At 42.8% G+C, this 21,858-nt stretch overlaps 1 protein-coding gene across 1 annotated transcript in view; it reads right to left on the reverse strand.

The window, feature by feature from the left end:
* Positions 1-21,858, reverse strand: part of LOC128666326 (cytosolic 10-formyltetrahydrofolate dehydrogenase) — a 157,690-nt gene that overhangs the window by 67,247 nt on the left and 68,585 nt on the right. Inside the window, exons 18-20 of the mRNA XM_053720846.1 lie at positions 10,286-10,385; positions 5,485-5,583; positions 2,504-2,669 (exon numbers count right to left, since the gene is read on the reverse strand). Coding sequence (XP_053576821.1) covers positions 2,504-2,669; positions 5,485-5,583; positions 10,286-10,385 — 365 coding nt within the window. The remainder of the gene's footprint in view (positions 1-2,503; positions 2,670-5,484; positions 5,584-10,285; positions 10,386-21,858) is intronic.

Genomic DNA, 21,858 nt, shown 5'->3' on the forward strand with positions numbered 1-21,858 from the left:
TGTGTTTCTGTGTCTAGATGACTACATACACAAGTACATATATCTGTGTGTTCCTGTGTCTAGATGATTACATACACAAGTACATATATCTGTGTTCCTGTGTCTAGATGATTACATACACAAGTACATATATCTGTGTGTTCCTGTGTCTAGATGATTACATACACAAGTACATATATCTGTGTGTTACTGTGTATAGTTGATTACATACACAAGTACATATATCTGTGTGTTACTGTGTCCAGAATGATTACATACACAATTGGTTATATCTGTGTGTTCCTGTGTCTAGATGATTACATACACAAGTACATATATCTGTTTGTTCCTGTGTCTAAATGATTACATACACAAGTACATATATCTGTGTGTTCCTGTGTATAGTTGATTACATACACAAGTACATATATCTGTGTGTTCCTGTGTCTACACTGTGTGCAGAATTATTAGGCAAATGAGTATTTTGACCACATCATCCTCTTTATGCATGTTGTCTTACTCCAAGCTGTATAGGCTCGAAAGCCTACTACCAATTAAGCATATTAGGTGATGTGCATCTCTGTAATGAGAAGGGGTGTGGTCTAATGACATCAACACCCTATATCAGGTGTGCATAATTATTAGGCAACTTCCTTTCCTTTGGCAAAATGGGTCAAAAGAAGGACTTGACAGGCTCAGAAAAGTCAAAAATAGTGAGATATCTTGCAGAGGGATGCAGCACTCTTAAAATTGCAAAGCTTCTGAAGCGTGATCATCGAACAATCAAGCGTTTCATTCAAAATAGTCAACAGGGTCGCAAGAAGCGTGTGGAAAAACCAAGGCGCAAAATAACTACCCATGAACTGAGAAAAGTCAAGCGTGCAGCTGCCAAGATGCCACTTGCCACCAGTTTGGCCATATTTCAGAGCTGCAACATCACTGGAGTGCCCAAAAGCACAAGGTGTGCAATACTCAGAGACATGGCCAAGGTAAGAAAGGCTGAAAGACGACCACCACTGAACAAGACACACAAGCTGAAACGTCAAGACTGGGCCAAGAAATATCTCAAGACTGATTTTCTAAGGTTTTATGGACTGATGAAATGAGAGTGAGTCTTGATGGGCCAGATGGATGGGCCTGTGGCTGGATTGGTAAAGGGCAGAGAGCTCCAGTCCGACTCAGACGCCAGCAAGGTGGAGGTGGAGTACTGGTTTGGGCTGGTATCATCAAAGATGAGCTTGTGGGGCCTTTTCGGGTTGAGGATAGAGTCAAGCTCAACTCCCAGTCCTACTGCCAGTTTCTGGAAGACACCTTCTTCAAGCAGTGGTACAGGAAGAAGTCTGCATCCTTCAAGAAAAACATGATTTTCATGCAGGACAATGCTCCATCACACGCGTCCAAGTACTCCACAGCGTGGCTGGCAAGAAATGGTATAAAAGAAGAAAATCTAATGACATGGCCTCCTTGTTCACCTGATCTGAACCCCATTGAGAACCTGTGGTCCATCATCAAATGTGAGATTTACAAGGAGGGAAAACAGTACACCTCTCTGAACAGTGTCTGGGAGGCTGTGGTTCCTGCTGCACGCAATGTTGATGGTGAACAGATCAAAACACTGACAGAATCCATGGATGGCAGGCTTTTGAGTTTCCTTGCAAAGAAAGGTGGCTATATTGGTCACTGATTTGTTTTTGTTTTGTTTTTGAATGTCAGAAATGTATATTTGTGAATGTTGAGATGTTATATTGGTTTCACTAGTAAAAATAAATAATTGAAATGGGTATATATTTGTTTTTTGTTAAGTTGCCTAATAATTATGCACAGTAATAGTCACCTGCACACACAGATATCCCCCTAAAATAGCTCTAACTAAAAACAAACTAAAAACTACTTCCAAAACTATTCAGCTTTGATATTAATGAGTTTTTTGGGTTCATTGAGAACATGGTTGTTGTTCAATAATAAAATTAATCCTCAAAAATACAACTTGCCTAATAATTCTGCACTCCCTGTAGATGATTACATACACAAGTACATATACCTATGTCTGTGTGTTCCTGTGTCTAGATGATTACATACACAAGTACATATGTCTGTGTGTTCCTGTGTCTAGATGATTACATACACAAGTACATATATCTGTGTGTTCCTGTGTATAGTTGATTACATACACAAGTACATATACCATTGCATACACCTATAACCATATGTGCCTGTCCTTAGTTACTCCCTGACCCTCTCCCCTTCCTGCCTTAATGCTGCAGATGGGATTTCTGGCTGACTTGCTTGCCTCTGGCAGAAGGATAAAGATGCACATTTCCTGCCAGCTCTGGTCTGTCCCACAAAGCTTATAATAAGAAATTCTCAAAAGCAAGATGCTGGTTTTTTTCATTGAGAGTCATCCAAGTGGAAGTGTAATCTGCATTGATCTAGTGTAGCATTGGGCAGGTACCACAACAGCACATGTATGTGACATGCAAACAACATAACAACATTGTTTTAACAGGTTTAGTTCCATTTGTACCTGGCCTGGGAAGCTGACGTCCCCCATATACAAGTGTTGCCCCCTCTTGCACTCCCGTTTGGCAGTATTCAATCAGTTTATTCAAATGTGCTTTGTGATTTTGTGGTCCATGGTCTGTAGAGCGATCTAAAGGATCCCCAATCTTCATTTTCTTTACTTCATCCATCTTAAAGGGACAGTTTACACAAATTTTCATATAACTGCATGTAATAGACACCACTATAAAGAATAATATGCACAGATACTGCTATAAAAATCCAGTTTAAACCCGTTTAAAAACTTACTTAGAAGCTCCCAGTTTAGCTCTGTTTAAAAGGTTATTGGAACACCCACTGCAAGTGGGAAATAGCAGACACTTCCCCCTCCCCTTTCCTCTGCATATGAAAAGACCCTTTACACAAACAGGAGCAAGCTGGAGTAGTTATACGTCATTATTCTCCTACAACTTTAGGGCTTGGTTAGGAGTCTGAAAATCAGAGCAATGTTATTTAAAAAATAAGCAAAACTATACATTTAAAAGAAAAACAAAAAAAAAACTATATGGGCTATATAACTGGATCATCTACAAAACGTTTATGCAAAGTAAAACCTGGTGTATAATGTTCCTTTAAGAGAGAGATGCAGAGATGAGACACAGTTCATTGCGAGATCCTTAAACAATAAATATTAAATGCTGGTCATCAGGTGATCGTCCTTAGTGCCACATATTCTCTGACTATAAGATACTCATTTCAGTCACAAGGGCTAATCGTACTTAGTCTGTAGAACCCTAATAAGGTCCAGTTAAAGGGACACTATACCCAAACATTTTCTTTCATGATTAAGGTAGAGAATATAATTTTAAACAACATTCCAATTTACTTCTATTACCTAATTTGCTTCATTCTTTAGATATACTTTATAGAAGAAATAGCAATGCACACGGTGAACCAATAACAGGAGGCTTCTATGTGCAGCTACCAATCAGCAGCTACTAAGCATATCTAGATATGCTTTTCAGCAAAGAATATCAAGAGAATGAAGCAAATTAGATAATAGAAGTAAATTAGAAAGTTGTTAATAATTGTATGCTCTTTCTAAATCATGAAAGAAAAAAAAAATGGGTTTCATGTCCCTTTAAGGAAGTATTCTGGGAGTTACAATTCAAATGCCAGTCGTACAATTTCTTTTGATTTGGGGGGAAGTGTTTCCTGCTTTTTTCCAAGATCTGGATACCGTCATTAAACTAAGTGATGTTGTTAAAGCTGTTGTCGTATGATCAGAGTTACTATTCACTTTATCTTCCCCAGTCATTTCTAGGATTTTACAAATGTTTTAACGCTATAAGAGATGACACATTTATTGCTGTTTTCCTCATTCATTTGTAGGGATTGTGTTACAGATTCCTTAAAGCTGCAAAACATGTTGCTGCTGTCATAGTTCTATAGTTATGCCTGCTGTTTGCTAAAGTTAAAAGGACTGTAAGCACCTTGAGATTTTTATATAAAATGTTTACTGATACCTAATGAAACAACTTTATAATGCATTTTCACTATTTATTTCCTCCTTTTCATGTAATTTAATTTTGAAAATGGAGTAATTTCTAATTGTCAGAACATGAAAAGCACTTGCTGACTTCTCAAGACTAACTCTGCTACATATCTATCCCTAATTGGGTTTATTAGATAAGAACTGCAAAACAATGTATTTTATATTAACTTTATAACAGTGGAAGCCTTGCTGTCTGCAAACTAAAGCCCAGACTGGCTCCACAGAATAAGGCAAATGGTTCTGGAAGGATGTTAATTTGTTTTACCAACGTTACGGCTTGGCTGATATGTTATTGGATAGCAGCACAACAGAAATATCTTGTAGTAAAGGAACAGTAAACACCTTGTAATTGCAATTCCCAGATCCATCTGATATTTCCCTAGGTGCCCTCCCATCAGTAAGGTGCTATATCATTAGTACAAGATCACAGCCAGAGATGGACACATCATCGTTTGTCACCAGTTATGGCTCTATAGGGTCACATTTAAGAGCAATCACTGCTTGTGCTTATTGTTGTCCTTATGCTGCTATAGTATAATTGCAGGACTCTTGAAGACTTTGCTTTTGATGAGAGTGATATATTGTTTCAGTCACACAATGGTCGATTCTTGCTAGGGATATAACAGAGGATGGATTCTTAGCAATAACTGCCCTATGGCTGAGATCCATCAGAACCATCTATTACAGGTAAATTGCTCATTCTATGACCATAAACTGCCATTAGATAATGGATGTCTTGTGCTCAGTCAGTCATGTTTATGACTTCTGGTTCTGCATTCTCTAGCCTTTTATTTTCTGTCTTAGATCTATTGCCCCCTCTAAAAGTCATTTTCAGACTTTCTTGTTGGTGCTGCTGCATTTGAGGTTTGTGTATATCTTGAGGGTCAGTGCAGTGACTCAGCGTTGTTCATAGCTCTGATATTGAAGTGCAGGACTTTAGTTTCTCTTTTTTGTCAAGGAGCTGTTCATTTTCAGTGTATTTCTCATCAGACCACTCCTGATATCCTGTAGTCTCTTTATTTGCTGCAATGATGGCAGTTTTTATACCAAGCAAATGTCATTAGACCTCAAATGCTCACATACTCATTGCAGGAAGATAGGAATATACCTGGGGATACAGTGATATATATATATATTTGCATTGTTGTCATAGGGATTTCTGGGGTAAAGTAAAATTGTTTTAACTATAGTGACATTGTATTAGGGCAGTAGTGTGTATATGGTAAGGTTGGATTGAGGTTATAGACATATTTGTCAGACCTCAGTCCCTGCTCTTGGGTTGTTAACATTTTTGCCCATTTTGTGTCAAAGCTGTCTCCTTGAAAGCAACTTAATTATTTGTATTGTTTGCACTTTTTGTTTCGCTGGTTATCCCTTTGTCTCCCAGATGTCTATCTGCTTGTCTCATTGAACTCTGACTATATTTCTGTACCCACACATTTGAGACTCACCACTCTCTGCACAAACTCATCGTGGATAGATTCCTCTAGGAATAGACGTCCAGCAGCAATGCAGTTCTCCCCCTTGTTAAAGAACACAGCACTCATCCCCTGCAAGTGATAAGCATAAGAAAGAATGAAAAGGAGTGAGGAGGTGTATAGGAGATCAGAGAGAGAGGAGGCATGCGTGACAGAGAGAGAAGGTGCACAGAAGATCATAGAGAGAGAAAGAAAGGAGGTGTGCAGGAGATCATAGACAGAGCGAGAGAGGAGGTGAGCAGGGGATCATAGAGAGAGGAGGCTTGCAGGAGATCATAGAGAGAGGAGGCTTGCAGGAGATCATAGAGAGAGGAGGCTTGCAGGAGATCATAGAGAGAGGAGGCTTGCAGGAGATCATAGAGAGAGGAGGCTTGCAGGAGATCATAGAGAGAGGAGGCATGCAGGAGATCATAGAGAGAGGAGGCATGCAGAATATCATAGAGAGAGGAGGCACACAGGAGATCATAGAAAGAGGATGCACACAGGAGATCATAGAGAGAGGATGCACACAGGAGATCATAGAGAGAGGGGGCACGCAGGAGATCATAGAGAGAGGGGGCACGCAAGAGATCATAGAGAGAGGAGGCACGCAGGAGATCATAGAGAGGAGGCACGCAGGAGATCATAGAGAGAGGAGGCATGCAGGAGATCATAGAGAGAGGAGGCATGCAGGAGATCATAGAGAGAGGAGGCATGCAGGAGATCATAGAGAGAGAGAGGAGATGTGCAGGAGATCATAGAGAGAGAGGAGACGTGCAGAAGATCATAGAGAGAGAAAGAAAGGAGGTGTGCAGGAGATCATAGAGCGAGCGAGAGAGGAGGTGTGCAGGAGATCATAGAGAGAGGAGGCACACAGGAGATCATAGAAAGAGAGAGAGAGAGAGAAGAGATACAGAAGATCATAGAGAGGAGGCACGCAGGAGATCATAGAGAGAGAGGAGTCAAGCAAGAGATCATAGAGAGAGTGGAGGCACACAGGAGATCATAGAGAGAGGAGGCACACAGGAGATCATAGAGAGAGAAGGCATGCAGGAGATCATAGAGAGAAAGGAGGCAAGCAGGAGATCATATAGAGAGGGGATGTGCAGTGATCATAGAGAGAGAGAGGAGGCATGCCGGAAATCATAGAGAGAGAGGAGGCACACAGGAGATCATAGAGAGAGGAGGCACGCAGGAGATCATAGAGAGAAGAGGCATGCAGGAGATCATAGAGAAAGAGGAGGCATGCAGGAGATCATAGAGAGAGGAGGCACACAGGAGATCACATAAGGAGAAAGGAGTCAAGTAGGAGATCATAGAGAGAGTGGAGGCATGCAGGAGATCATAGAGAGAGAGAGGAGGCACACAGGAGATCATAGAGAGAGGAGGCACACAGGAGATCATAGAGAGAGGAGGCACACAGGAGATCATAGAGCGAGGAGGCATGCAGGAGATCATAGAGCGAGGAGGCATGCAGGAGATCATAGAGCGAGGAGGCATGCAGGAGATCATAGAGAGAGGAGGCATGCAAGAGATCATAGAGATAGAGGAGGCATGCATGAGATCATAGAGATAGAGGCATGCAAGAGATCATAGAGATAGAGGAGGCATTCAGGAGATCATAGAGAGAGGAGGCACACAGGAGATCATAGAAAGAGAAAGGAGACATGCAGAAGATCATAGAGAGAGAGGAAGCACACAGGAGATCATAGAGAAAGCGAGGAGTCAAGCAGGAGATCATAGAGAGAGTGGAAGCACGAAGGGGTTTATATAGAGAGTGGAGGCACGCAGGAGCTCATAGAGAGAGGAGGCATGCAGGAGATCATAGCGAGAGGAGGCACACAGGAGATCATAGAGAGAGAGAGAGGAGGCACATTGGAGATCATAGAGAGAGAGAGGAGGCACATTGGAGATCATAGAGAGAGAGAGGAGACGTGCAGGAGATCATTGAGAGGAGGCATTCCGGAGATCATACAGAGAGGAGGTATTCCGGAGATCATAGAGAGAAGAGGCACACAGGAGATCATAGAGAGAGAGAGGAGGCACACCGGAGATCATAGAGAGAGGAGGCACACAGGAGATCATAGAGAGGGGAGACATGCATGAGATCATAGAGAGAGAGATGAGGCACATCGGAGATCATAGAGAGAGAGAGAGACGTGCAGGAGATCATTGAGAGGAGGCACTCCAGAGATCATAGAGAGAGAGGAGGCACACAGGAGATCATAGAGAGAAAGAGGGGAGACGTGCAGGATATCATAGAGAGAGAATACATGCAGGAGATCATAGAGGGAGGAGGCACACAGAAGATCATAGAGAGAGAGAAGGCACGCAGGAGATTATAGAGAAAGAGAGGAGGCACACAGGAAATCATAGAGAGAGGAGGCACACTAGAGATCATAGAGAGAGGAGGCATGCAGGAAATCATAGAGAGAGAGGAGGCACACAGGAGATCATAGAAAGAGAGAGGAGACGTGTAGAAGATCATAGGGAGAGGAGGCACACCGGAGATCATAGAGAGAGGAGGCACACAGGAGATCATAGACAGAGAGGGGAGACATGCAGGAGATCATAGATAGAGAGAGAGGAGGCACGCCGTAGATCATAGAGAGAGAGAGAGAGGAGGGACGCAGGAGATCATAGAGAGAGAGAGAGAGAGAGAATACATGCAGAAGATCATAGAGAGAGAAAAGGCACGCAGGATATCATAGAGAGAGAGGAGGCACACAGGAGAGAGAGTGGAGATGTGCAGGAGATCATAGAGAGAGAGAAAGGAGACATGCAGGAAATCATAGAGAGGATGCATGCCAGAGATCACAGAGAAAGAACACATGTAGGATATTGCAGAGAGGAAGGAGGCATGCAGGAGATCACAGAGAGAAGAGGCCTACTGGAGATCACAGAGAGAGAGGAGGCGTGCTGCAGATCAGAGAGAGAGCAGAAGGCATGCAGGTTATCGTACAAAAAGAGAAGGTGTGCAGGAGATCACAGAGAGAGAGAAGGCGTGCTGCAGATCAGAGAGAGAGCAGAAGGCAGGTTATCGTACAGAAAGAGAAGGTGTGCAGGAGATCACAGAGAGAAGAGGCGTGCTTGAGATCATAGAGGGAGGAGCATTCTGGAGATCATAGAGAGAGGAGGCATGCCATAGATCAGAGCGAGATGAGACATGCAGGAGATCATAGAGAGAGGGGGAGAGGAGGCATGCAGGAGATCATAGAGAGAGAAGGCATGCAGGAGATTACAGAGAGAGGAGGCAGAGAGTGATCATAGAGAGATAAGGCATGCCAAAGATCACAGAGAGAAAGAGAGGCGGCATGCCAGAGATCACAAAGAGAGAGAGAGAGGAGGCATGCCAGAGATCATAAAGAGAGATGGAGGCATGCTAGAGATCACAAAGAGAGAGAGAAGAGGCATGCCAGAGATCACAAAGAGAGAGAGAGGAGGTATGTCAGAGATCACAAAGAGAGAGAGGAGGCATGCGAAGTATCACAAAGAGAGAGAGGAGGCATGTTAGAGATTATTATCAGTTATTTGTAGAGCGCCAACAGATTCTGCAGCGCTATAAACAAATGCGGAGTACAACAAAACAATTATATGGATCAAATGGGTAGAGGGCCCTGCCAAGAATTGCACTGTTGTAGTCAACTCTTAAGAAGGTGATCTACAAACAGCTGGACTCTTAGGCTTACATGCTAAGGGGGTTCAGGGGATCCCGATGGAGGAGAGGAACTGGTATAAAGAAAGGTTAGCGTAGGTTGTATGCATCCCTGAACAGTAGAGTCTTTAGGGAGCGCTTGAAGCTTTCAAAACTAGGGGAAAGTCTTGTGGAGCGAGGCAGAGAGTTCCACAAGATGGGAGCCAGTCTGGAGAAGTCCTGTAAACGGGAGTGGGATGAGGTAACAAGAGAGGAGGAGAGTAGGAGGTCATGAGCAGAGCGAAGGGGACGGGAGGGAGAGTATCTGGAGACAAGGTCTGAGATATAGGGGGGAGCAGTGCAGTTGAGGGCATTGTATGTCAGAGTGAGAATTTTGTGTTTGATCCTAGAGGCAAGAGGAAGCCAGTGAAGGGATTGGCAGAGAGGTGCAGCAGATGAAGAGCGACGTGTAAGGAAGATGAGCCTGGCAGAGGCATTCTTTATGGATTGTAAAGGAGCTAGGTGGCAGGTGGTCACAAAGAAAGAGAGGAGGCATGACGGAGATCATAAAGAGAGAGAGGAGGCATGCCAGAGATCTCAAAGAGAGAGAGGAGGTATGCCAGAGATAACAAAGAGAGAGAGAGGAGGCATGCCAGAGATCACAAAGAGAGAAAGAGGAGGCATGCCAGAGATCACAAAGAGAGAGAGAGAGGAGGCATGCCAGAGATCACAAAGAGAGAGAGGAGGCATACCAGAGTTTAAAATAGAGAGGGGAGACATTACAGAGATCACAAAGAGAGAGAGGAGGCATACCAGAGTTTACAAAGAGAGAGGGGAGGCATGACAGAGATCACAAAGAGAGAGAGAGAGAGAGAGGAGGCAAGACAGAGATCACAAAGAGAGAGAGGAGGCATGCCAGAGTTTACAAATAGAGAGGGGAGGCATGGCAGAAATCACAGAGAGAGAGGAGGCAAGACAGATCATAAAGAGAGAGAGAGGAGGCATGCAGGAGATTGCACATAAAGAGGTGGTGTGCAGACGATCGCACAGAGAGCAGTAACGGGCCTACTCAACAGTGGGCCCTCGTGCAAAAAACTTTGTGGACCCCCAAAGGCGAGATAGTAAGAAAGGGGGCCAGAGAATCACACACAGAGAGCTCACCATGCGTATAGCCTTGTCTAGTTCACAGTCATTGAAGATGATCAAAGGAGATTTTCCCCCCAGCTCTAGGGACACTTTCTTTACATTGCTCACAGCACAGCTACAGAAAAAGAAAGAGAAATTAACCTTCTGCATCACTTTTAGGAGGCTGTCACACAATGTCATTTAATGGGAGCCCCCTACTCAGCAGTGCTTCTTGAGCTGGTTGGTGTCGCTCCAGGGCAGAATCCAGAAAATATTTAATGTTATACAGGTAATGGAGAGTTATCAATTTATCTTCGTTCTCTTGCTATCTTTATTTGAAAAAGCAGGAATCTAAGCTATGTAGCCGGCCCATTTTTGGTTCAGAACCCTGGATAGTGCTTGCTTGATTGGTGGCTACATTTAGCCAACAATCTACAGGGAGTGCAGAATTATTAGGCAAATGAGTATTTTGACCACATCATCCTCTTTATGCATGTTGTCTTACTCCAAGCTGTATAGGCTCAAAAGCCTACTACCAATTAAGCATATTAGGTGATGTGCATCTCTGTAATGAGAAGGGTGTGGTCTAATGACATCAACACCCTATATCAGGTGTGCATAATTATTAGGCAACTTCCTTTCCTTTGGCAAAATGGGTCAAAAGAAGGACTTGACAGGCTCAGAAAAGTCCAAAAATAGTGAGATATCTTGCAGAGGGATGCAGCACTCTTAAAATTGCAAAGCTTCTGAAGCGTGATCATCGAACAATCAAGCGTTTCATTCAAAATAGTCAACAGGGTCGCAAGAAGCGTGTGGAAAAACCAAGGCGCAAAATAACTGCCCATGAACTGAGAAAAGTCAAGCGTGCAGCTGCCAAGATGCACTTGCCACCAGTTTGGCCATATTTCAGAGCTGCAACATCACTGGAGTGCCCAAAAGCACAAGGTGTGCAATACTCAGAGACATGGCCAAGGTAAGAAAGGCTGAAAGACGACCACCACTGAACAAGACACACAAGCTGAAACGTCAAGACTGGGCCAAGAAATATCTCAAGACTGATTTTTCTAAGGTTTTGTGGACTGATGAAATGAGAGTGAGTCTTGATGGGCCAGATGGATGGTCCAGTGGCTGGATTGGTAAAGGGCAGAGAGCTCCAGTCTGACTCAGACGCCAGCAAGGTGGAGGTGGAGTACTGGTTTGGGCTGGTCTCATCAAAGATGAGCTTGTGGGGCCATTTTCGGGTTGAGGATGGAGTCAAGCTCAACTCCCAGTCCTACTGCAAGTTTCTGGAAGACACCTTCTTCAAGCAGTGGTACAGGAAGAAGTCTGCATCCTTCAAGAAAAACATGATTTTCATGCAGGACAATGCTCCATTACACGCGTCCAAGTACTCCACAGCGTGGCTGGCAAGAAAGGGTATAAAAGAAGAAAATCTAATGACATGGCCTCCTTGTTCACCTGATCTGAACCCCATTGAGAAACCTGTGGTCCATCATCAAATGTGAGATTTACAAGGAGGGAAAACAGTACACCTCTCTGAACAGTGTCTGGGAGGCTGTGGTTGCTGCTGCACGCAATGTTGATGGTGAACAGATCAAAACACTGACAGAATCCATGGATGGCAGGCTTTTGAGTGTCCTTGAAAAGAAAGGTGGCTATATTGGTCACTGATTTGTTTTTGTTTTGTTTTTGAATGTCAGAAATGTATATTTGTGAATGTTGAGATGTTATATTGGTTTCACTGGTAAAAATAAACAATTGAAATGGGTATATATTTGTTTTTTGTTAAGTTGCCTAATAATTATGCACAGTAATAGTCACCTGCACACACAGATATCCCCCTAAAATAGCTATAACTAAAAACAAACTAAAAACTACTTCCAAAACTATTTAGCTTTGATATTAATGAGTTTTTTGGGTTCATTGAGAACATGGTTGTTGTTCAATAATAAAATTAATCCTCAAAAATACAACTTGCTTAATAATTCTGCACTCCCTGTATACGCGCAACCCAGGTGCTGAACCAAAAATGTGCCGGCTCCTAAGCTTACATTCTTGCTTGTCAAATAAATAGAACATGAGAACAAAGAAAAATGTATAATAGGAATAAATTAGAAAGTTGCTGCTCTATCTGAATCATGAAAGAAAACAATTGGGTTTAGTATCCCTTTAAGTAATCAAACAGGTCTGGCCTAGAAGGTCATGTTGTTATCTTCATCATAAACAAATGTTGTGAGTGAAAGACCTGGCACTGCGTGCAGTCACTCTGTCTAGTAAAGATATCTGAGTAATACCAGTGCACGCTAATGTGCACTGGTATTACAAGTAAAACGCAATGCGAACGTGAGCTTGCTAGGAAGCATTGCGCTCACGAGAGCGTGCTTCCATAGGCTCCAATGGGAGCCTACTCTGAGGCGAAGACGTAAGTAGCACAGCGATTGCAGCATATTTTAAAATATATGTATATGACTATACGTCACCATTGAATAAATAAGGTATTATTTGAACTGAATCCAGTGAGTGCAGTCCCTACTTGTTGATACTTATGTATATGACTATATACATATATATATATTTATGTGTTAATATGTGTATATACACATATTAACACATAAATTGATATGTATTTAAGCATATACATATATATTTACTAGGAACACATACGGCTAGATTTAGAGTTGGGCGGTAGCCGTCAAAACCAGCGTTAGAGGCTCCTAACGCTGGTTTTGGCCGCCCGCTGGTATTTGGAGTCAGTCAGGAAAGGGTCTAACGCTCACTTTCCAGCCGCGACTTTTCCATACCGCAGATCCCCCTACGCCATTTGCGTATCCTATCTTTTCAATGGGATCTTTCTAACGCCGGTATTTAGAGTCTTGGCTGAAGTGAGCGTTAGAAATCTAACAACAAAACTCCAGCCGCAGAAAAAAGTCAGTAGTTAAGAGCTTTCTGGGCTAATGCCGGTTTATAAAGCTCTTAACTACTGTGCTCTAAAGTACACTAACACCCATAAACTACCTATGTACCCTAAACCGAGCCCCCCCACATCGCCGCCACTCTATTAAAATTTTTAACCCCTAATCTGCCGACCGCACACCCGCCGCCACCTACGTTATCCCTATGTACCCCTAATCTGCTGCCCCTAACATCGCCGACACCAACATAATATTTATTAACCCCTAATCTGCCGCCCCCAACGTCGCCGCTACCTACCTACACTTATTAACCCCTAATCTGCCGACCGGACCGCGCCGCTACTATAATAAATGTATTAACCCCTAATCCGCCTCACTCCCGCCTCAATAACCCTATAATAAATAGTATTAACCCCTAATCTGCCCTCCCTAACATCGCCGACACCTAACTTCAAGCATTAACCCCTAATCTGCCGGACCGGAGCTCACCGCTACTCTAATAAATTTTTTAACCCCTAAAGCTAATTCTAGCCCTAACCCTAAACACCCCCCTAAGTTAAATATAATTTTTATCTAACGAAATAAATTAACTCTTATTAAATAAATTAATCCTATTTAAAGCTAAATACTTACCTGTAAAATAAACCCTAATATAGCTACAATATAAATTATAATTATATTGTAGCTATTTTAGGATTAATATTTATTTTACAGGCAACTTTGTAATATTTTAACCAGGTACAATAGCTATTAAATAGTTAATAACTATTTAATAGCTACCTAGTTAAAATAATTACAAAATTACCTGTAAAATAAATCCTAACCTAAATTACAATTAAACCTAACGCTACACTATCAATAAATAAATTAAATAAACTACCTACAATTACCTACAATTAAACCTAACACTACACTAGCAATAAATTAATTAAATACAATACCTACAAATAAATACAATTAAATAAACTAACTAAAGTACAAAAAATAAAAAAGAACTAAGTTACAAAAAATAAAAAAATATTTACAAACATTAGAAAAATATTGCAACAATTTTAAACTAATTACACCTACTCTAAGCCCCCTAATAAAAAAATGCCCTACCCTATTCTAAAATTAAAATAGAAAAGCTCTTTTACCTTACCAGCCCTTAAAAGGGCCTTTTGCGGGGCATGCCCCAAAGAATTCAGCTCTTTTGCCTGGAAAAAAAAACCATACAATACCCCCCCCAACATTACAACCCACCACCCACATACCCCTAATCTAACCCAAACCCCCCTTAATTAAACCTAACACTAACGCCCCTGAAGATCTCCCTACCTTGTCTTCACCAAACTGGGTTCAACCGATTCGTCCTGGCTCCGACTTCTTCATCCAAGCCCAAGCGGGGGCTGAAGATGTCCATGATCCGACTGAAGTCCTTCATCCAAGCCGGAGCTGAAGAGGTCCATGATCGGGCTGAAGTCTTCATCCAAGCGGGAAGCTGAAGAGGTCCATGATCGGGCTGAAGTCTTCTATCAAGCGGCATCTTCAATCTTCTTTCTTCCGGATCCATTGTCATATCCCCGCCCGACGGACGCGGAACATCCATCTTCACCGACGACTTCCCGACGAGGAACCGTCATTCGTCGGGAAGTCGTCGGTGAAGATGGATGTTCCGCGTCGGCGGGATGACCATGGATCCGGAAGAAAGAAGATTGAAGATGCCGCTTGATAGAAGACTTCAGCCCGATCATGGACCTCTTCAGCTCCCCGCTTGGATGAAGACTTCAGCCCGATCATGGACCTCTTCAGCTCCCGCTTGGATAGAAGACTTCAGTCGGATCATGGACATCTTCAGCCCCCCGCTTGGGCTTGGATGAAGACGTCGGAGCCAGGACGAATCGGTGAACCCGGTGTGGTGAAGACAAGGTAGGGAGATCTTCAGGGGCTTAGTGTTATTTTTATTTAAGGGGGGTTTGGGTTAGATTAGGGGTATGTGGGTGGTGGGTTGTAATGTTGGGGGGCGGTATTGTATGGTTTTTTTTTTCCAGGCAAAAGAGCTGAATTCTTTGGGGCATGGCCCGCAAAAGGCCCTTTTCAGGGCTGGTAAGGTAAAAGAGCTTTTCTATTTTAATTTTAGAATAGGGTAGGGCATTTTTTTATTTTGGGGGTCTTTGTTATTTTATTAGGGGGCTTAGAGTAGGTGTAATTAGTTTAAAATTGTTGTAATATTTTTCTAATGTTTGTAAATATTTTTTTATTTTTTGTAACTTTAGTTAGTTTATTTAATTGTATTTATTTGTAGGTATTGTATTTAATTAATTTATTGCTAGTGTAGTGTTAGGTTTAATTGTAGGTAATTGTAGGTAGTTTATTTAATTTATTTATTGATAGTGTAGTGTTAGGTTTAATTGTAACTTAGGTTAGGATTTATTTTACAGGTAATTTTATAATTTATTTTAACTAGGTAACTATTAAATAGTTATTAACTATTTAATAGCTATTGTACCTGGTTAAAATAATTACAAAGTTGCCTGTAAAATAAATATTATCCTAAAATAGCTACAATATAATTATAATTTATATTGTAGCTATATTAGGGTTTATTTTACAGGTAAGTATTTAGCTTTAAATAGGAATAATTTATTTAATAAGAGTTAATTTATTTCGTTAGATTTAATTATATTTAATTTAGGGGGGTGTTAGGGTTAGGGTAGACTTAGCTTTAGGGGTTAATACATTTATTAGAGTAGCGGTGAGATCCGGTCGGCAGATTAGGGGTTAATAATTGTAGGTAGGTGGAGGCGACGTTGTGGGGGGCAGATTAGGGGGTTAATAAATATAATATAGGGGTCGGCGGTGTTAGGGGCAGCAGATTAGGGGTACATAGGGATAACGTAGTTTGCGGCGGTGTACGGAGCGGCAGATTAGGGGTTAATAATAATATGCAGGGGTCAGCGATAGCGGGGGCAGCAGATTAGGGGTTAATAAGTGTAAGGCTAGGGGTGTTTAGACTCGGGGTACATGTTAGGGTGTTAGGTGCAGACTTAGGAAGTGTTTCCCCCATAGAAAACAATGGGGCAGCGTTAGGAGCTGAACGCTGCTTTTTTTCTCCAACATAGGTGTGTCCGGTCCACGGCGTCATCCTTACTTGTGGGATATTCTCTTCCCCAACAGGAAATGGCAAAGAGCCAGCAAAGCTGGTTACATGATCCCTCCTAGGCTCCGGCCTTCCCCAGTCATTCTCTTTGCCGTTGCACAGGCAACATCTCCACGGAGATGGCTCAGAGTTTTTTGGTGTTTTAAATGTAGTTTCTCCAACATAGGTGTGTCCGGTCCACGGCGTCATCCTTACTTGTGGGATATTCTCCTCCCCAACAGGAAATGGCAAAAAGCCCAGCAAAGCTGGTTACATGATCCCTCCTAGGCTCCGCCTTCCCCAGTCATTCTCTTTTGCCGTTGTACAGGCAACATCTCCACGGAGATGGCTTAGAGTTTTTTAGTGTTTAACTGTAGTTTTTATTATTCAATCAAGAGTTTGTTATTTTAAAATAGTGCTGGTATGTACTATTTACTCTGAAACAGAAAAGAGATGAAGATTTCTGTTTGTAAGAGGAAAATGATTTTAGCAACCGTTACTAAAATCGATGGCTGTTTCCACACAGGACTGTTGAGAGGAATTAACTTCAGTTGGGGGAACAGTGAGCAGACTTTTGCTGCTTGAGGTATGACACATTCTAACAAGATGATGTAATGCTGGAAGCTGTCATTTTCCCTAGGGGATCCGGTAAGCCATTTTTATTACAGAAAGAAAAAAAGGGCTTCACAAGGGCTTTTTAAGACTGTAGACATTTTCTGGGCTAAATCGATTTATATATAAACATATTTTATACTCCATAGCCTTGAGGAATTATTTTAATCTTGGTAATTATGTAAAATAACACTACAGGCACTGTATAGGACACCTTATTCTCTAGGGGCTTTCCCTAATCATAGGCAGAGTCTCATTTTCGCGCCTCTATTGCGCACTTGTTTTTGAGAAGCATGACATGCAGATGCATGTGTGAGGAGCTCTGATACATAGAAAAGACTTTCTGAAGGCGTCATTTGGTATCGTATTCCCCTTTGGGCTTGGTTGGGTCTCAGCAAAGCAGTTACCTGGGACTGTAAAGGGGTTAAATATAAAAACGGCTCCGGTTCCGTTATTTTAAGGGTTAAAGCTTCCAAATTTGGTGTGCAATACTTTTAAGGCTTTAAGACACTGTGGTGAAATTTTGGTGAATTTTGAACAATTCCTTCATACTTTTTCGCAATTGCAGTAATAAAGTGTGTTCAGTTTAAAATTTAAAGTGGACAGTAACAATTTATTTTAAAACGTTTTTTGTACTTTGTTATCAGTTTTTTGCCTGTTTAACATGTCTGAACTACCAGATAGACTGTGTTCTGAATGTGGGGAAGCCAAGGTTCCTTCTCATTTAAATAGATGTGATTTATGTGACACAAAATTTAGAGGAAAATGATGCCCAAGATGATTCCTCAAGTGAGGGGGAGTAAGCATGGTACTGCATCATCCCCTCCTTCGTCTACACCAGTCTTGCCCACACAGGAGGCCCCTAGTACATCTAGCGCGCCAATACTCCTTACTATGCAACAATTAACGGCTGTAATGGATAATTCTATCAAAAACATTTTAGCCAAAATGCCCACTTATCAGCGAAAGCGCGACTGCTCTGTTTTAGAAAATACTGAAGAGCATGAGGACGCTGATGATATTGGTTCTGAAGGGCCCCTACCCCAGTCTGAGGGGGGCCAGGGAGGTTTTGTCTGAGGGAGAAATTTCAGATTCAGGGAAAATTTCTCAACAAGCTGAACCTGATGTGATTACATTTAAATTTAAATTGGAACATCTCCGCGCTCTGCTTAAGGAGGTGTTATCCACTCTGGATGATTGTGAGAATTTGGTCATTCCAGAGAAACTATGTAAAATGGACAAGTTCCTAGAGGTCCCGGGGCCCCCCCGAAGCTTTTCCTATACCCAAGCGGGGTGGCGGACATTGTAAATAAAGAATGGGAAAGGCCCGGTATACCTTTCGTCCCTCCCCCCATATTTAAAAAAATGTTTCCTATGGTCGACCCCAGAAAGGGACTTATGGCAGACAGTCCCCAAGGTCGAGGGGGCGGGTTTCTACTCTAAACTAACGCACCACTATACCCATAGAAGATAGTTTGTGCTTTCAAAGATCCTATGGATAAAAAATTAGAAGGTTTGCTTAAAAAGATGTTTGTTCAGCAAGGTTACCTTCTACAACCAATTTCATGCATTGTTCCTGTCACTACAGCAGCGTGTTTCTGGTTCGATGAGCTAGAAAAGGCGCTCAATAATAATTCTTCTTCTTATGAGGAGATTATGGACAGAATTCATGCTCTCAAATTGGCTAATTCTTTCACCCTAGACGCCACTTTGCAATTGGCTAGGTTAGCGGCGAAAAATTCTGGTTTTGCTATTGTGGCGCGCAGAGCGCTTTGGTTAAAATCTTGGTCAGCGGATGCGTCTTCCAAGAACAAATTGCTTAACATTCCTTCAAGGGGAAAACGCTGTTTGGCCCTGACTTGAAAGAGATTATCTCTGATATCACTGGGGGCAAGGGCCACGCCCTTCCTCAGGATAGGTCTTTCAAGGCCAAAAATAAACCTAATTTTCGTCCCTTTCGCAGAAACGGACCAGCCCCAAGTGCTACGTCCTCTAAGCAAGAGGGTAATACTTCTCAAGCCAAGCCAGCCTGGAGACCAATGCAAGGCTGGAACAAAGGAAAGCAGGCCAAGAAACCTGCCACTGCTACCAAGACAGCATGAGATGTTGGCCCCCGATCCGGGACCGGATCTGGTGGGGGGCAGACTCTCTCTCTTCGCTCAGGCTTGGGCAAGAGATGTTCTGGATCCTTGGGCACTAGAAATAGTCTCCCAAGGTTATCTTCTGGAATTCAAGGGGCTTCCCCCAAGGGGGAGGTTCCACAGGTCTCAATTGTCTTCAGACCACATAAAAAGACAGGCATTCTTACATTGTGTAGAAGACCTGTTAAAAATGGGAGTGATTCATCCTGTTCCTTTAGGAGAACAAGGGATGGGGTTCTACTCCAATCTGTTCGTAGTTCCAAAAAAGAGGGAACATTCAGACCAATCTTAGATCTCAAGATCCTAAACAAGTTTCTCAAGGTTCCATCGTTCAAAAGGAAACCATTCGAGACAATTCTTCCTTCCATCTCAGGAAGGTCCAATTCATGACCACGGTGGATTTAAAGGATGCGTATCTACATATTCCTATCCACAAGGAACATCATCGGTTCCTAAGGTTCGCATTCCTGGACAAGCATTACCAGTTTGTGGCACTTCTGTTCGGATTAGCCACTGCTCCAAGGATTTTCACAAAGGTACTAGGGTCCCTTCTAGCGGTGCTAAGACCAAGGGGCATTGCAGTAGTACCTTACTTGGACGACATTCTGATTCAAGCGTCGTCCCCTTCCTCTAGCAAAGGCTCACACGGACATTGTCCTGGCCTTTCTCAGATCTCACGGGGTGGAAAGGAACGTAGAAAAAAGTTCTCTATCTCCGTCAACAAGGGGTTCCCTTCTGGGAACAATAATAGACTCCTTAGAAATGAGGATTTTTCTGACAGAGGCCAGAAAATCAAAACTTCTAAACTCTTGTCAAATACTTCATTCTGTTCCTCTTCCTTCCATAGCGCAGTGCATGGAAGTAATAGGTTTGATGGTAGCGGCAATGGACATAGTTCCTTTTTGCGCGAATTCATCTAAGACCATTACAACTGTGCATTGCTCAGTCAGTGGAATTGGGGACTATACAGACTTGTCTCCGACGATACAAGTAGATCAGAGGACCAGAGATTCACTCCGTTGGTGGCTGTCCCTGGACAACCTGTCACAGGGGATGAGCTTCCGCAGACCAGAGTGGGTCATTGTCACGACCAACGCCAGTCTGGTGGGCTGGGGGCGCGGTCTGGGGACCCCTGAAAGCTCAGGGTCTTTGGTCTCGGGAAGAATCTCTTCTCCCGATAAATATTCTGGAACTGAGAGCGATATTCAATGCTCTCAAGGCTTGGCCTCAGCTAGCAATGGCCAAGTTCATACGGTTTCAATCAGACAACATGACGACTGTTGCGTACATCAACCATCAGGGGGGAACAAGGAGTTCCCTGGCGATGGAAGAAGTGACCAAAATCATTCAATGGGCGGAGACTCACTCCTGCCACTTGTCTGCAATCCACATCCCAGGAGTGGAAAATTGGGAAGCGGATTTTCTGAGTCGTCAGACATTTCATCCGGGGGGAGTGGGAACTCCATCCGGAAATCTTGCCCAAATTACTCAATTTGTGGGGCATTCCAGACATGGATCTGATGGCGTCTCGTCAGAACTTCAAGGTTCCTTGCTACGGGTCCCAGATCCAGGGATCCCAAGGCGACTCTAGTAGATGCACTAGTAGCACCCTTGGACCTTCAAACTAGCTTATGTATTCCCGCCGTTTCCTCTCATCCCCAGGCTGGTAGCCAGGATCAATCAGGAGAGGGCATCGGTGATCTTGATAGCTCCTGCGTGGCCACGCAGGACTTGGTATGCAGACCTGGTGAATATGTCATCGGCTCCACCATGGAAGCTACCTTTGAGACGAGACCTTCTTGTTCAAGGTCCGTTTCGAACATCCGAATCTGGTCTCACTCCAACTGACTGCTTGGAGATTGAACGCTTGATCTTATCAAAGCGAGGGTGTTCTCAGATTCTGTCATTGGATACTCTTGTTCAGGCCAGAAAGCCTGTAACTAGAAAAATTTACCACAAAATATGGAAAAAATATATCTGTTGGTGTGAATCTAAAGGATTCCCTTGGGACAAGGTAAAAATTCCTAAGATTCTATCCTTTCTTCAAGAAGGTTTGGAGAAAGGACTATCTGCAAGTTCCTTGAAGGGACAGATTTACTGCCTTGTCTGTGTTACTTCACAAAAAGCTGGCAGCTGTGCCAGATGTTCAAGCCTTTGTTCAGGCTCTGGTTAGAATCAAGCCTGTTTACAAACCTTTGACTCCTCCTTGGAGTCTCAATTTAGTTCTTTCAGTTCTTCAGGGGGTTCCGTTGAACCCTTACATTCCGTTGATATTAAGTTATTATCTTGGAAAGTTTTGTTTTTGGTGCAATTTCTTCTGCTAGAAGAGTTTCAGAATTATCTGCTCTGCAGTGTTCTCCTCCTTATCTGGTGTTCCATGCAGATAAGGTGGTTTTCGTACTAAACCTGGTTTTCTTCCGAAAGTTGTTTCTAACAAAAACATTAACCAGGAGATAGTCGTGCCTTCTTTGTGTCCGAATCCAGTTTCAAAGAAGGAACGTTTGTTGCACAATTTGGATGTTGTTCGTGCTCTAAAATTCTATTTAGATGCTACAAAGGATTTTAGACAAACATCTTCCTTGTTTGTTGTTTATTCTGGTAAAAGGAGAGGTCAAAAAGCAACTTCTACCTCTCTCTCTTTTTGGATTAAAAGCATCATCAGATTGGCTTATGAGACTGCCGGACGGCAGCCTCCTGAAAGAATCACAGCTCATTCCACTAGGGCTGGCTTCCACATGGCCTTCAAGAACGAGGCTTCTGTTGATCAGATATGTAAGGCAGCGACTTGGTCTTCACTGCACACTTTTACTAAATTTTACAAGTTTG

Source organism: Bombina bombina, chromosome 7, assembly GCF_027579735.1.
Source record: "Bombina bombina isolate aBomBom1 chromosome 7, aBomBom1.pri, whole genome shotgun sequence".
Classification (NCBI taxonomy): domain Eukaryota; kingdom Metazoa; phylum Chordata; class Amphibia; order Anura; family Bombinatoridae; genus Bombina; species Bombina bombina.